The 16,174-nt window shown below is 35.8% G+C and overlaps 1 protein-coding gene across 1 annotated transcript; it reads right to left on the reverse strand.

Annotated features, from left to right (window-relative positions):
- Nucleotides 1-315: 315 nt before the first annotated feature.
- Nucleotides 316-14,918, reverse strand: dgat1 (diacylglycerol O-acyltransferase 1). The gene is made up of 17 exons (XM_005796535.2): nt 14,396-14,918; nt 11,283-11,370; nt 8,540-8,580; nt 7,498-7,583; nt 6,218-6,270; nt 5,829-5,934; nt 5,497-5,625; nt 5,130-5,204; nt 4,680-4,783; nt 4,554-4,592; nt 4,195-4,236; nt 4,004-4,048; nt 3,711-3,823; nt 2,853-2,918; nt 2,679-2,766; nt 2,289-2,351; nt 316-2,203 (listed from the first exon to the last, which is right to left on the reverse strand). The coding sequence occupies exons 1-17, from the start codon at nt 14,680-14,682 to the stop codon at nt 2,057-2,059; spliced, it is 1,572 nt and encodes a 523-aa protein (XP_005796592.1). The 5' UTR covers nt 14,683-14,918; the 3' UTR covers nt 316-2,056.
- Nucleotides 14,919-16,174: the final 1,256 nt, after the last annotated feature.

Here is a 16,174-nt window from a genome sequence, read left to right on the forward strand (position 1 = left end):
TGTAATTTATTCAAGTTTCACCAATGCACAACAGTTTAGCAAATTTAAATGTATAAATTATATAAAGTACTGTTCATTCAAATGTTATTTAAATAAATATGTCCATTACTCTTAGTCCTTAAAAATGTTTCAGCAACTATAAAATTGAAAAAAAATATAAAAAATAGGGATTTTATAATAAACTCCACCTTCAAATAATTATTTCCACTTTTAAATATTTTGATATTTGGCAGATTGTTTTTTTTCCTAAAGCACAATCTGCTTGTTGCTGTTAATATTAGTTTAAAAACTTTTTTTAAAAAAAAGAAACTCGAGAGCAGATGGAAACCATCTTTAATCAGACATCAGAAAGATTTTTCCACTGAAAGATAAGAAAACAATTTACAAAACAGTTGTTTTACCTCGACTTCTTAACACGGTACAAACAAATCTGTTAAGAAATTCATTCAGTTTACAAGTTGTATCCAATAATTCAGTCAATATAAACTCAAAATTCCTCAACTAAAATTACCTCGTATGTTTTAGTCAAACCAAACGACCGTAAACTTTGCCATCTGTGCCTCTGGAAAGATTCTGTTTTTAATTTACTTTGCTGCCAACATTTAGTCAGATTTGGCACAAGTGGATCAAAGCGAGTCAGGATATTATTGAAATACTCCTAAAACAGGATTATTGTATTACAATTAAATTCAAATCTTGTTTTCCAAATAAGTTACAAAAAAACAACAACACTGTTTAAATTACAGCTCCAGAAAGTTTTGGCATAACTTATAATTTAAATATTCACTTATAGCAGGCACTTGTTTCTGATAGAGAAATCTAGTAGTTTCTTTTTTCTGAAAGTAGGTGGGAAACACAAATGTAAAATTATACTTTAATTTGCTGCAAAATATTTGCAGGCAACAGTGTCAGGCTGTGAAGGCAATTAGATCAAATACTGTAAGAACTCTTCTACTTTTATCATAATATTAGGAAACTTCAGCATGTCAGAATACAACTTAAACTAACAATTTTTCTAAAGTAATAATTATACAACTTAAGACGGTACATTCATAGTAATCTATTGCTTTTTTCCCCCAAATAGCATGCATCTCTCTAAAGTGCAAAAAATGTCATTGGTTTAAATTATAGAAACAAGAAAAAAAATGTCACTGCAGCAAAATATAACAGAACATTTTTTAAAGCATGAAATCATTTGACAGTTAAAATGTTGTGCAGACCAAACAGATGAATCAGTTCACTATGCAGAGTCATGATTGGTTAAATTACTCCACATTATTGTCCTTGGTCCATTCAGTTCTTCTGGGAAGGGATGCCTGCTTCCTTATAAATCAGTATAAATATAATTTTAACAATAATAATAATATATAATACTGTATTGCACAAATAAGATTAACATTATTGTAATTAAAGGTAAATTGTGGTTAACTTCAAAACCGGGACACCTGAATTTTTAAGCCTTACTTTCCAGAGTGAAAAAAAACAAAAAAAAGACACAGAGTGACTTCTTAGCCACTTACACAGAAGCAAATCTCATTTAAAAGAGGCAAGATTCACTTCTGGATGCGTTTGCCTGGCAGTGGTTCATATTTATTGCACCTGACAAGTGTACGTTTTCAAGCGGAGCGCCATCCTTTCAAAATGCTGAAGTGCTTTTTAAGTCTAGAAAATATGGATTTCAACAAAGAGGCTCACTAAATGCATCTTTAGTGGAGCTTACAAAATCTGAAGCAAATATCCCGCTTCAAACAAAACACAAAACAAAAAAGGAAAAAAAAACAGGGAATCCCTTTCATTGACATTCATCAAAGAGGTGATTCAGTTTGAGTCCAGGATCAAATCATAAAAGATGAAATGAACAGATGGTGGCGCTGCATCTGGAGGTTTAGTTTGATTAGAAGTTGACAAAAGGTGAAAGTTCCTGTCATATAAATATCCTACATTGTTTCCCAACATGTTGTGGTCCTGTCCCCTCAAAGTGCAAAAATTAAAGCAGGAGAGTCGCTCGCTTTACATTTTCCTTTCGGCTCATCTCAATTTTTTCCCCCCCCCTGGGCTATTTAGTGCTTCCATGATGAATAACATAGTAGTCATGGAAATACATCAGCACCGCAATGGGCTGCCCAATGATGAGAGAGAGCCAGACGGCCGCGTTGCCGTAGTTTCCGTTCAGGTAGCGACCCACAAACCAAGCCAGAGGAACCTGCGGGGAGGAAAAGTGGGAATAAGAGGAAACCAGAGAGACATGACAACAAAGAAACAGAAATAAATGATTCTGAGTGTTTTACCTGAGCCATCATTCCCATAAAGGCCCAAAGTCTGAACATCTTCAGAGGAACGCTAACCAGGTACTGAGAAGAGAGAATCCAGATTAAACAGGTTTTAAAAAACGATACTCTTTTTTAAAGGCATCAACATGGAATAAATTAGTCTACATCTATTTATTATTTTACCAACATGTGGAAATACGATGGGATCCTAATACTAAGAAATGTTGAAATCAGTAATATTCAATATAACAGAAACTTTCCAGCCAGTAATTTTATCTTTTGGAAGTTATTTTAATAATTTTGGTCAGACTTTTTTTTTTGGCTAAAAAAAGCTTTTGATTATCAAAATTGATGGGGAAAAAAATTATTTACATAAAAATATTGAAGGATAGAAAAATTGTCTCTTACCTCGTGGAAGAAAGCAGAAACTAAGAAGACAGCAGTTTGAGCCAGAAACTTGTTGGTCCCTCTTTTTAGCATCGGTTTATAGAAATGTCTGTAAAACAGGCACAAACACACAATTTAATTTAGCCAAATAATTAAGCACATCGTTAACTAAATACCCAGGAGTTCTGACCTCACCTCAGGCACCATTTGTGAACGGGGATATTCCAGTTAGCCCAGAAATATGTGACGGTCTCAGAGTTCCTGAAATGGGACAGAAAGGAAAAGTCATGATTTATAAAACCATTAGATGCAAATCAAATACCATAAAAGTTTTCTAAAAATGTTTTTGTGATCGACAACTACAACAATATTGTTACCACTAAAATAAAATCTGATGACCTTCTATTACTGTACATCTTATAATTCAGACAGTTGAACATTTCCTAAATTCAACAGAGTTTATGGATTTTATAACGATTGTAGTAGTTTTCTTCTTTTAGAAATGTAGAGACGTTTTATTTTTCTACTATGCATCAACATCAAGCTAATACTTTGCAAGCCAGTTACAAATACCAGGTTTTAATAGTTATAAGAGCTAAAAGAAAAACAGAGATCTGGGTTAGCAAAGTAAAAGTCTGATTGGTGCCAATGCATTTGCATATTTTATATGTTGGCGAAATCAGACTTTTACTTTGCTAACCCAGATCTCTGTTTTTAACTGACTTGCAAAATATTAACTTGATGTAGATGCACTGTAGAAAAATAAAACGTCTCTTAATTTCTAAAAGAAGAAAACTACTGTAATCGTTATAAAATCTCTGAATTCTGTTGAATTTAGGAAATGTTCAACTTTCTGAATTACAAGATGTACAGTAATAGAAGGTCATCAGATTTTATTTTAGTGGTGCTAACAATATAATTATTGTTGTAGTTGTCGATCACAAAAACATTTTAAAAAAACTTTTATGGTGTTTGATTCGCATCTAATGGTTTTATAAATCATGACTTTTCCTTTGCACCTTCAGCTCAAACTTGAACATAAACTCAACTCACCACCAGTCCCTGTAGAACTCCCTGTCTCCAAACTGCAGCAGTTCTGCCACAAAATTCATAGAGGAATGGAAAAACCAGTAAAAGAATATTAGCCATATAAGATGGTTGGGGACCTGAGAGAGGAGAGCAGGGAGAGGAAGATGTTTGGGTTGGTTACGTTACACTAATCATAATAACAGAAAAAATATCAAGCGGGGATGTTGTCTTGCATTAAAAGATATTTTAGCTTAAATACTAGATTTTGTTATTTATTCATTAATCTGCAAATTTTAAGGTTCTGCACCGGCACTCACTGCTAATTTGAGCAATCGCTCCACCATCCGAGAAAAATCCATTTCCTGCAACAAGCAAGGAATAAAAATTAACTCTTAAAATCAGGGATTACACCGTTTACATCCTGCATACAAGAGATAAGAACATTTTAAGAACAAAAAACTTTTAAATAATAATAATCATTGTGTCTGTAGATAACCAGCATACATACCCGGAATGGTTTCATAGAATTTTGAATTGTGGGAACCATCCACTGAAAGAGACACATTTTAATTAGTTTTGTTTAATTTCAGTCGGTAAATAAATAAGTATGATAGAAAAAAATCAGAACTGCCTCTTTGTAAGGTAATAAGTGGTTTATTCAGATTGAAAGTAAAACTCGGGTTCAAACTCGGGTCTTGACTCTAAATTTATGACAATTTGAATCTGAACAGAACAGGTCAACCAAAAAAGCAAACAAAAATAAAGGTTTTCAATAAAAAATGTACAATTGAGGGTTATGGTATCATATTAAACGTGTAAATTTGTATTATTCTTGTGCTGTGACTCTAATGTCAAACTCAATCATACCTGCTGTATCAATCCCACCAACAACTGCATAAGAAAAAGCTGGAAAAGATGAGAAGTCATGAGCGAAACGACTGCTTCACACAGCTACACCTGCTGTGATTTATAATGTTACAACCTCATTCTCACCATTTCAAAAAGCCTTCTCATCAGGAACCGTTTACGTATCCGTGGAGATCGAGGGAAGTTGAGCTGGTAGCATAGAGTTGGGGCACAAACAAAGTAGTACATGTCTGAAGACAAATAAACAAGTCAGGTCAACCGGTTATCCAACACTAAAGAAACAAAAGAAGAAGTCCACTTGATTTCTACTTAAACTCTGAGGATTGTCGTGTTCTGGATGACTAAAAATCAGAAAGATGTCAAATATTAACCAGATTAAATATTTTCTAATGCAATGTAGTAAACCGATTTATAACATTACTATCTGCATCTGATTTTGGAGTCAATGTAAAAATCCTCATCAATGTTAAATTGGAACAATTTAATAAAACTGTTCATCATCTTTGGGCAACAATTTTCAAATACATGCCAAATGTTTCATGTATACGTTTCTGGCTTGGATGGATTAAAAAGTACCTCTGTGTGTGAGGTTTCCTGGGTAGGAGACCAGAGAATGAACTGCTGAGCCGTTCGACTGCTGAACATTTGGACCTGAAACACAGAAGGAGAGAAAACAGACGTAAACATCTGAATTCAGGGATTATCACTCTCATTGGTCTAAAGTAAATTTGTAGAGTCCAAACGACCAAAGGTTATGGAGTGGTAATATTTTGCTTCTTTTATTTATTTCATACTCTCTTTTCTCCACCATCATTTAGTAGGAAAGCTCTTTAACGAAATTAAACTCTGATAAATAAACAAACACGTCTCTGTACAGAAACATTAGCTTAATTCTCCAGTCAGGATTGTTTATTTAGTCCTCAGTGAATGCCGATACACTTACATGAATATGATCGGGTTAAGCTTTTGGCTTTGGCTTGTCTGATCTCTCTGCACCACCTGTTGGCGTCCTGATAAGAGTAAAGCTTGAGAAACAGCACAGTGTAGATTCCTAGAGAAAAAACACCACCCACTGACAGACAAGCACAAAACCATTAATAAGAGGGGGAAAAATTAAAGCAGGTAACACAAAAAAAGACCCATTTGGCCATATTGATGGTCAAAATGAAAAATAAGATAACTTCTATGATTTTAAAATAAAATGACACACATGCTAAACATTAGTACCAAAGATTAAAGGTTGGAGTCGGTTTCTTATCATATATTTAAACACACCTGGGGTCATGGAGGTCACAGAGAGGACCGTGGCCGAGGAGAAGGTCAACATGAAGGTGAGGTTGAAAATGTGAAGGATCCTTCCAGTAGTTTCAGAGATCGTACCCTGGAAAATATTACAGAGAATATGCGTCATTTTTTACGTTTATCATAATAATAATTAAAGCGTCATCAACTGTGAAAATGAAGTTACACACGATGCAATCTAGGTCAGAGCAGTAATAAATATGAGCACCGCTGGGCTAATAAAGCGCATCATCAAAGGCTATAAAAGAATAACTCAATCAAACCAAACAATAAACGTCTGGAAACAATAAACGGGTTTAAGGAGTTAAATGAAAATGTGTGTTAAATGAAAAAAGTCTATGTAGATTATTATATGGACCTACCACTGCCAGACGCCTCTCTACGTACAAGGCTGTCAAGATGAACAGGTTGGACACTAAAACAAACAAGAGGAACAGTTTCATGAGTTACAACAATACATAAATACCAAGACTTATTAAAACACACTGATTATAGCATGGAATGTAAAAGTAAAGCTTTTCTTTCAGCTATGTTTACAATAATCAATATCTCACAAAAACAACTAGCAGTGAGAAACATCCACAGATCTCAGTCAGAGGGAAAAAGCTGAAATCTAAGCTGGTTTTACAGGGGAGCAAAACTTTAGGAACAGCCAGTTACTTTATGATTCACTCAGTTATGGCAGACGGCTGCTCACACTGAGCACTGGTCCCTCCTGTTGAAACAGATGTTTCTCTCCACTGTTGTCACATCGTCGCTTAGCAGGAGGGATTGCTGCAAAATCAACACCTTTATGCAACCAGCTGGGATCTTCTTACATAGATACACTTAGCGATTGGCAGTATAAACAGAATCAAATTGATCTGAATGAAACTGAAGTTGAAGATCTCTAAATGACTGGATTGATTGGATTAGATGTTTCAGGATATAAAATTTACAAATTTGTTTTGTAAAGTGCCTGCAAATGTCATTTGTTGTCATTTACTACTATAAATAACACATTTTATGCTTCAGGTCTTACTAAATTAATTGAATTTTTGTGCATTAAATAAGATTTGATCCGTATTGTCATAAAAAAAATATTTCACCAGCACCTATTACATCAGAAGAAGATATACTGATTAGTATTCTGTATTTTTTTATTGTTATTCTCTGATAACTGTAAAAGAAAAAGTTAAAAACAAATAAAAAAAATACAATGTTACTTTCAGATAATGTTTAAAAGCAGGGATTATTTGGACAACCTAAAGGCCTCACTTCCAAAAACTTTGATTAATTTTAAACGTGTGCTTAAGGAGATAAATAGTATCAGAACAGCAGCAAAAACAAAAAAAATCACTAATTTCCTTCTAATGAAAAATAAAACCTGAATCTATTTTCTACTGTCATATGTAAAAATAAAATGTGAATGCAATGACTTGTCCCTTACGCTTCAACTTTCTGAAAAGAAAGAAAATCTGGCATTATTTGCATTTCATTTGTGTCTCAGATCATGTGCTCCAAAGATACATTGTGATACCAGATGTGAGCTGAAACACTTACAAATGTAACTGTGACAAAAAAAACTTCTTTGCATCAGCTGTAAATACCAAAATGTAGTAGTTTTTGTGTCCATTATATCAATAAAATAGAGGCTTCATACCAATAATTAGGCAGGCTGCTGGCCAGCTGTAGGGGTCCTTTAAGAAAAGAGACACGACTTGGATTGGATCTACTAGGATACCGTACCTGGAGGAAGAAAACGAGATCGTTTTACAGCCATGTGGTTAAATCAAGTGAAAGTGACAAAAGCTAAAGATTGGTGGATTAGACCGAGGTGTGGCTGTGTGAAGATGTTCTAGTCATGTGCAGCTTTTAGTGCCTCTGTTGTGAACGTTCAATGCCTTTCAAATTCACAGCAGACCTGCACAATATTTCAATTTGTAATTATCATCTTAACTCCAATCTTTGAAATTTCTCAATTCCAAAAAACTGTGTGAATGCAACATTTGGTAGGCGATAATATTTCAGGTGACATGCATTTAAACTTAGTCTGTCATTAGTAGAAGGGTTTCCCCCAGTGTGTTATAAGCCTGGCGGGCCACCAGGCTTAGCATTGCTTAGGTTTTTTTTTTTTTTTTTTTAAATGTTTGCATATTTTCAGACTTATAGTTGGTGTTCATCTTCCAATCTTTCAATAACGCATAATTATCAAGTTATATATTCAAATTTCCTGTCAATTTTAACCTTTTTTAACTCAAAAACACGACGGGCTGCTGGATGAATGGCTGCCCTAGCACCCAGCCACTGGTGCAAGTTTTCTGGGGGAAACTCTGAGTATAATAGCAGAATTGGGTGAAGACAAATACTACTCTGGTTGTGGATGTGAGCAATTATAAGGAATTAAACTTTAATATCACGTTATGTTGCCTTTCCCATTTTGAAAAGGGACCAAGAGTTGTTAGTCTCTGTATTACTGTAAGTTTATATTTCAGGGAAACAGGAAGTCATGGATTATTAATTAAAATGGTACAGTGATTCAGAGTATCTTGAAATTTCTGTAAGTTGAATTTATTTTATTACAATTGTTGGAGTGACATTTACTGGACCCTGGAGGTAAATGGAAGTAGAAACATGTTTGCATACATATAGCTATATATTTCTATATATACACACATGTGTCTTCTGTGTTTGTGCACACTCACTTGATGATGTTCTCCAAGAAGAGTCGTGCATTACTGAGCACCTACAAGGAAAAATAGAAAAGCAAAAGATAAGAAGTAATTAGCGTAAAAGAAAAGGAATAATTTCTCCTGGCGATTCATCGAGTCTGAACTTTGCAAAGACGATTTAAAAAATGCTCAGCTTTAAATCTCCTTATTGTTGTTTTCGAATCTAGTAACGCTGGTCAGATCAGCCTGCAGATTGACCCGTTTTTCTTTCACTGTATACAGAGTCAGGTATTGTTCTAAACAAGAACAGAAAAGTAGCTCAACAAGACCAAACATAAAACACACAAAGAGGAAGAGTGACATCTGTCAAAATCAATCACACTTGTTTCACACCTAAACGTGGCAACAAATCCTGCTGCCTTCCCACCTGCAGCCATGTCTTACCCTGCAGCTGCTCCCTATGTTAACTAAAATCACTTTATGGTATCGTTATGCATTTAAGTTCAAGGTTCAGCTTCACCTTCTATGATATAAAACTGTTTGCAGAAAAAGTACACAGTGGGTAAGATGCATGCACACCATTTTTAAATCAGTCACGGTTTCTATGAGAGACAGTTTCTGGATAAATGCATGATCAGAGGCATGATATAGTCATGTTAAAGAGAATATTCTATGGTTTGAAATCAGTAATGTTCTTTGTCCGCACTGCTAACCTTTACCTTAGTAAGCTTCGAGATGAACAAGAGGTTCATCATGAATGAAGGGACTATTGGGCTTTGTGAAGCAAAATGATTGCAAAATGGGTTCTCGCAACAGTTCAGCTGTACCAAAAGCACAGAGAGGTTAGAAAGTGAGGGGAGGTCGACTGATATAAGTGGTCGGCAGGAATACAGACACTTGTACAAGTGGTATACGAGTGAAATCAAAGGGAAGCTTTTTTATTAATTAGTTGTTAGCTAAAATCCTCAGAATGAACAAATAGAAATACTTGAAGCATATTACTTTGAGTTGCACTTTTTAAATAATACTTTAGTGAGACAGACTTGTTTAGTGTAGTGGTGAGTATCCCCGCCTGTCACGCGGGAGACCGGGGTTCGATTCCCCGACTGGGAGTGAAGTTTGTTTCAGGTCCCTCTTGAAAATGAGATCTAGAACTCAACGGGGTTTACCTGATTAAATAAAGAATTATTATAAGAAGCCGATACCACAGTACACAAATGTGAAAAAAATAAGTATATGTAATTTATTTTAATGAAAAGTGCAAAACAGATCAATTGCACAGGTTTATAATTTGATGAAATTAGTTGTTATGCACAATTTTTGCAATACTTGTGACAAACTTTTTTCTGCACTAGAAATCCAACACATTTTGATGAGAGAAAGTATATTTCAGTGCCTTTAGATGATGAGACAAAGCAGGTAGGAGTTTTAGTGGCAGGTAGGATAAAAATAGAAGGAGATACTAGAGTTAGATGAACTTTATCCTACTGACATACAAATATGATTTGGAGAAACAATTCAGCTTCTAAAGGCTGAATTATCAAAGATTTAGTCTGATTAGGAGAAAAAAGAGAAGTTTTACTTTGGTCTGACCTGGTTTTCCTGTTGATCTCTTCTTTCATTTTATCAGGGCTTAGTCCCAATTCATAAATAAAAACCTATGCGTTCTCACAATGATTCTCCGTTATTCCCCAGCCATCACAGAGAAATACAACAGAACGACAAGCATGGTATTCTCCAATGTTTATACTCAAGGACGGCAAGGATAAACATGCACAACATCAAAACTTTCCTCTGTGGAAACTTGCACCTCTGCAGACGACTTACTACCATTGGCTATATTGGAATATAGCCAATGGTAGTAAAAAGCAAATTAGCCAACAAATAACATACACTCAGTCACAAGACATACAAGTTAAACCCTCTGTAGTTTGACTTTTATGTCTCTGTACAAAGACTCTCTGAAATGAGTAAGGTAAGCCAGGTGGTGACAGCAAACAGCATAAAACATGGTTGTCACAGAGATATAAACATTCAAAATATTATTTTAGTCACAGTGTGCAAATTAGGATTGGTATTTAGACAAACTTTGGAAACAACTGGCTAGAAGCAGCTTGTGGTCCTCTCTGGGCGATACTAGTAACCCAAAGATTTAGGAGCATCAATCTGCTTAAAAAACCCCAAAAACTACAAGTTGGATAATAATTATTTACTCTTGCCCTGTGCATGGCTGGGGTTTTCAGTATGTAGTTGTATAAATATGACATAGTTATGGATTTATAAAATAATCCATAATAATCACCTTATTATTACATAAGATGAACTTATGTAATAACATAATGAACTGTAATAGCAGCAGTACCCACTGCTCAATACATTGTCTGTTGAGGAAATGTGAAATTCTGACATCTGAACAACACTGGCACTCGCCAATTTGTCTGGAATGGCATCAAACGCAAGTGCAATATTTGAAGTGATGAAATACTCAACTTTGACATTAATAAAGCAATCAAACATGCCACTGAAATGACATCAACTCCTTATAATTCATCTTCATGCTGTCTGGCATGTAGTGCAAATTGGTCAGAGCGGTACATTTTCTCATAGTCACTGTTTTTCACTAAACACAACTTGCATTTTTCATTGGACACACTGTTTCGTTTTAATATCGGTGTTTATAAACCCGCTTGAAACAGCATCTGTAATTGCCACATGTGGTGCAAGGACACATCGCTAACAAAGAAACATCTTTGAATGCCCACTCAGTTTTACTCACCAGCATAACAACACACCAGTTTAGGATTCCTCTGTAGTTGCTGTAGCCGCTGGCTGAGCTCAGGAGAGATTCCTGCAGGACATGGCAGCTGCAAAACAAAATGGAAATAAAGTATTTTGAGTAAATAATTCGTTTAATGATTAAATAACCAGTGATTACATTATCCGTCAAAGCTTCTTGTTACTCATCAACAATAAATAAATAGAAAAGGTAACATTATGATTAATAGAAAGACACCAGAATTTGACTGCGTTCACACTGCAGCCTGAAGTGATCCAATTCCAAATTGATTTAACATAATGAGACCTGTATCTGATATTTTTGTGTCTGAACAACACAGGTCGGATTTTTTTTTTTTTTTTATTGCGACCCAGGTCACTTGGACATCCGATAGGTGTCCGAATCAAATGTGACCTAATGTCCAGGTTGCATTAATCCGACCTGATCGTCACTGATACTCAACAAACATCACTGTTCTGCGTCCTGATACGCGCAAGCAGGAAGAAAAACAACAACCATGGCGGAGTGTAATGAAGACTAAGTTGTTAATATACTGGCTCCAGTCGGACAACAACTTCAAAATCGTAAGCTATGCTCCACCGTTGGCATCAATGTTTACTTCAGCAAACACTGATCACAACTTTTATGGCGGTTGGCAAAACACTGAGCACGCTCTCTATGTGTGACGCTATTGCGCCCTCTACTGCGCATGCGGGACACTTTCAGGCCGTTTGCTGTTCACACTGGAGATCACATACAAGTCGCTTATATTTGGAAGTGTGAACGGCCACGGTAAAAATAAATAGATAAATAATAATAATAATAATTTTGTCAAAAAGAAATTCCGATATTTTTTCCCAAAGGAAAAAAAAAAAATCAGAATTGGGTCACTTCAGGCTGCAGTGTGAATGTAGCCTTTGTGACTCAACATAATTAACATTGAAATCATTGTGTTGTATCCAACATATTCTTCTATACATTTTCTGCATTTTTTCAAATACTCTTGTATTCCAGCGTTTTATTTTATGCAATATTTACTCAGATAGACCATATATTTGTTTTGAACTTCTTCAAAAACACAGATTCTGCTCTACTGTCCTCTTAGTAACTCATTCATGTTGTACCCGCCTGATTAGGCAATAATTTTCCCTGAATGAGTAACATCCCGAAATCCAATATCTGTTCCAACCACTGCAACAGGCAGTAAAGGAGTTGTGAAAATGTAGGTCAAAGGGTGCGATCATGAAAAGAATTGAGTAAATTTAGGCTTTTCATCATCAATCAGATTTTGTTCCCCACAGTTATACATGAGAAAGAGTGAAGAAAGAAGGACTAGACATCTGAAAGGAAAGGAGTCAGTAACAAAACTCGCTGTGCCTTTTTTCCCCACACCTTCTCAGTTCAACCTTTCACACACTGAAAAGGTTGAAAGCAAGATTAAAACACATGACACAGGATGACTCTCTCTCTCTCTCTCACACACACACACACACTAAAACCACACTACTAGTAAGACAATGACCTAATTTCAAGGTTTCCTGTGTTACTAGAACGCTTATGTTCACATCGTTTAGTATGAGACCAGATTATTACTCGGGCTCAATTTTTTACACTTAATTATTAAACTGCAGCATAAAAAATTACTTTTTTAAAAAGAGATTGGCAAAAAAAAAAAAAAGAAAAAAGAAAACGCATAGTTGTTATTTAGCCATGTTGTGGTCATTTCTTGTCCTGTCTCACTTGTCCAAACATGTCTTAAAATCAATTTTAGAGTTTTAGATACATCTCTAATAAGATAAGTGACAAACATGCAAACAATAAATCAATATTAGTGCTTTGGTGTATTTTCATAATTTATGTTGGATTAAAAACTACTAAAGCACATATTTTATCTGTCGTGTGTTGTACCCAGAAAAAGACATTTAATTTAGTGAATATTAGAATTGGTAGCTATGACCTCAGTGAAAATGACACATGGTTTTTAATTATTTTTGCAACTAAGCATCTCAAAAGTGTTTGGCCACATTTACTCGAATACGAGTGGCAAAAGGAAAGACATTTTTAATGAAGAAAACCCATAAATAAACAATGCGATACAGCAAACATCTTGAAGAAGCTGCTTTGTGCCGAGGGATGGCAACTCTACAGATTACTTTAAACATACCACTTCAAATGTTAAGCATGGTGGTGGAAGCATCACACTGTGGGGATGCTTTTCATTAACATGGAGAGAGCAGAGTCAAGCTAAACACGAGCAACCCTGGGGCAGGTGATCACATTCCAGCTAGGGGTGGAGATGTTAAAGCTCACAAAGAGAAATGGGGGCATTTCAACAGGGATTTCATCACAATATCAAGAAAATATGCCATTTTCTTGATATGCCTGAGCCCAGGAGGACAACAATCCTAGTCCTAAGCCAAAAGAGTGGCTTAGATCAAATTATATTTGCATGTTAGAATGACCCAATCAATGTCTTGGCCTAAGTCCAGCTGAGAAGTGGTGGTGAGACCAAATTAATTGTACTTCCAAGATGCTCATCATTCAACCTGATTCAGCTGTCTTGTGAAGAAAAGTGGGCAAAAATGTCAGTTCCTAGACGTGAGAAGCAGGTACAAACATAACCCGTAACACTTGGAGCTGTAATGGCTGCAATTACAGAAAATGACACAGATGAAAAAAGGATGACAACGTCAAGATTTTCATTTATAAAAACAACATATTCTGATATGTGGCAAAAACGTACGCAATGTTGTCAAATGCAAGAAATAAAGAGAAGAGAGGAGCTGGGAAGGTTAAATATCAGTCTACAGACTTCTAGAATGAGTGGGAACATTAGTCTGATGGGTCTGTAACTGGGTCTGTGTTGGAAACTATTGGCCGCATTTATTTATTACAAAAGAAACAATCATTAATTGGGCGGCTGCAAACACCCAGAGATGTATCCCAAATTAGCTTAATACTACAAATCCCCAAGGAGGCAGAGGTGCATACTTACACCTAATATGATGTACAGCACGTTTACAGATTGAATTAAAACGGATCTAAACATTATTGTTTTACTTCGTCGCCTACCGTAGGACCGTGAAGTGTTTTTGTAAAAGACCCAGGATTACCTGAGTCGGCCGCTGATGTCTTCCACCGCGCTGCTTTGCTTCCTCGGACTGCTACGGGACTGCTGCTGCCTTTTCCCCGACTCTTCTCTGCCCACATTCCCATTGTGACTGGCGTGCTGCTTGGAAACCTCCGGCGCCGCTGCTTTAACTCCAGCGGGATCCTGCGGAGGTTTCCCCCCGGCATCATGCCCCTTGGTGCCGTTGGCTTGTTTCACGCTGCCAGCTCCTCCACCGCCGGAGATGGTAGTCCTCCTCCTGCGTGCTGCGGGCCCCTTCGTGTCGCTCATTTCTGCAGGATTCAGTCACGCAGTTTCTATCGACCAGACATTGCTAATACGTTACTGTCGTCGCTCCTTTTCTTTGTCAACAGAACAAACAGCAGCTGAACACTTCCCTCCTTGGAGCTCTATGTCACTGATAGTATAGAAGAAGAAAAAAGCGCTTTATTAGGCCACCACTAAAGCTCAAGGTGCATTTGACTCTTTTCGGTTGCCAGACCTTCGTTTATTAAGCAAACATCCCCCTTTCTGGTTTGACGCGCTGACCAACTTCCGCATTTGAAGCAGTTCTTTCGCAAGTTATTTTCTTATCTACATGAAAGATTTGCGCTCCTCCAACCAATAAATACAACCAGCAAGCTTTTAGTTATACTTGGTAGTACTTTTATCAAATCATGACTGCTTTCTCAATCTTAAACCTATTCTTTTGCTTGTTTTTTTTAATGGAATATTACAATTTTGTCTTAACCCTTTCATGCATGAATTATGATCCTTTGTGTCAGAATTTTTTTTCCATTTTTTTAAATTTTTTTCTTAAGGCATAAAAAAGGTAGGACATTTTTTTTGTAAAAATATATATATATTTTTTTTTATGTGATCAATTGTAATTTTGTCCAAATACAAAGTTGTTATTTGAAAAATACATCAGTAGTATTGCTACTTAGGGGTTATCTGATGTCACAATATTTTTTTTACTTGTAAGAGTCGTCTACAGTAGAAGGAGGGACCGGGTCGGTTCTCATGCTTTTTTGTCTGTCGGCCATATTATATTTAACAAAAATAATTTCTTGCATTTGCAGCTGATGGCCAGTATAGTTGATGGTATATTTTATGATGCATTAGTGTCCACTTCAGTGGTCTATGTGCATTTATAACATAAAAATCCACAGGAAGCACAAGAAAATGGCTTTTAGATAGCTGTCCACTGCAGTGACCACTATGCATGAAAGGGTTAAAAATGTCTATGCCACTAACTCACTTTTACCTTAGTTCACAGTACAATTATTTTTCACCAAGCAAAATTATATTTTTATGCTCTTGTGTATAAAAACACTGCGGATTCAGATGGTATTTATTGTCATACAGTGAAATAAAATGACAATCTTCAGGACCATGGCTATTTAGAGGCACAGACAACATAAACTAAACATAAAGCTTAGTATAAGCTAAGACTGAAGCTTAGATTAACAGTCAAGCTAAACTAAGGTTACAAGAGGATGGTCTTTCTCACTTAAATGTGCATAGAAAACATGCAGTTCATCAGGGAGGAAGGGAAGAGTCAGAAGCAATATGCTGAATCTTTAAATTGCTGATGCATTTAAGCATTGAAATAATAGCAATAATATTTTTTCTGACAAGCTGCACACTGAAAAAGTGGTAGAGTTTGTATTTTTTTCTATCACACTTTAAGTTTTTTGTGTGTTCTTGGATGAAAAAATACAAAATGAATGTGCAAAGTATTGTTGTTTAACATCATCAGTCAACATCAGTGTCCATTTGG

Source organism: Xiphophorus maculatus, chromosome 13 (genome assembly GCF_002775205.1).
Source record: "Xiphophorus maculatus strain JP 163 A chromosome 13, X_maculatus-5.0-male, whole genome shotgun sequence".
In the NCBI taxonomy this organism is placed as follows: Eukaryota; Metazoa; Chordata; class Actinopteri; order Cyprinodontiformes; family Poeciliidae; genus Xiphophorus; species Xiphophorus maculatus.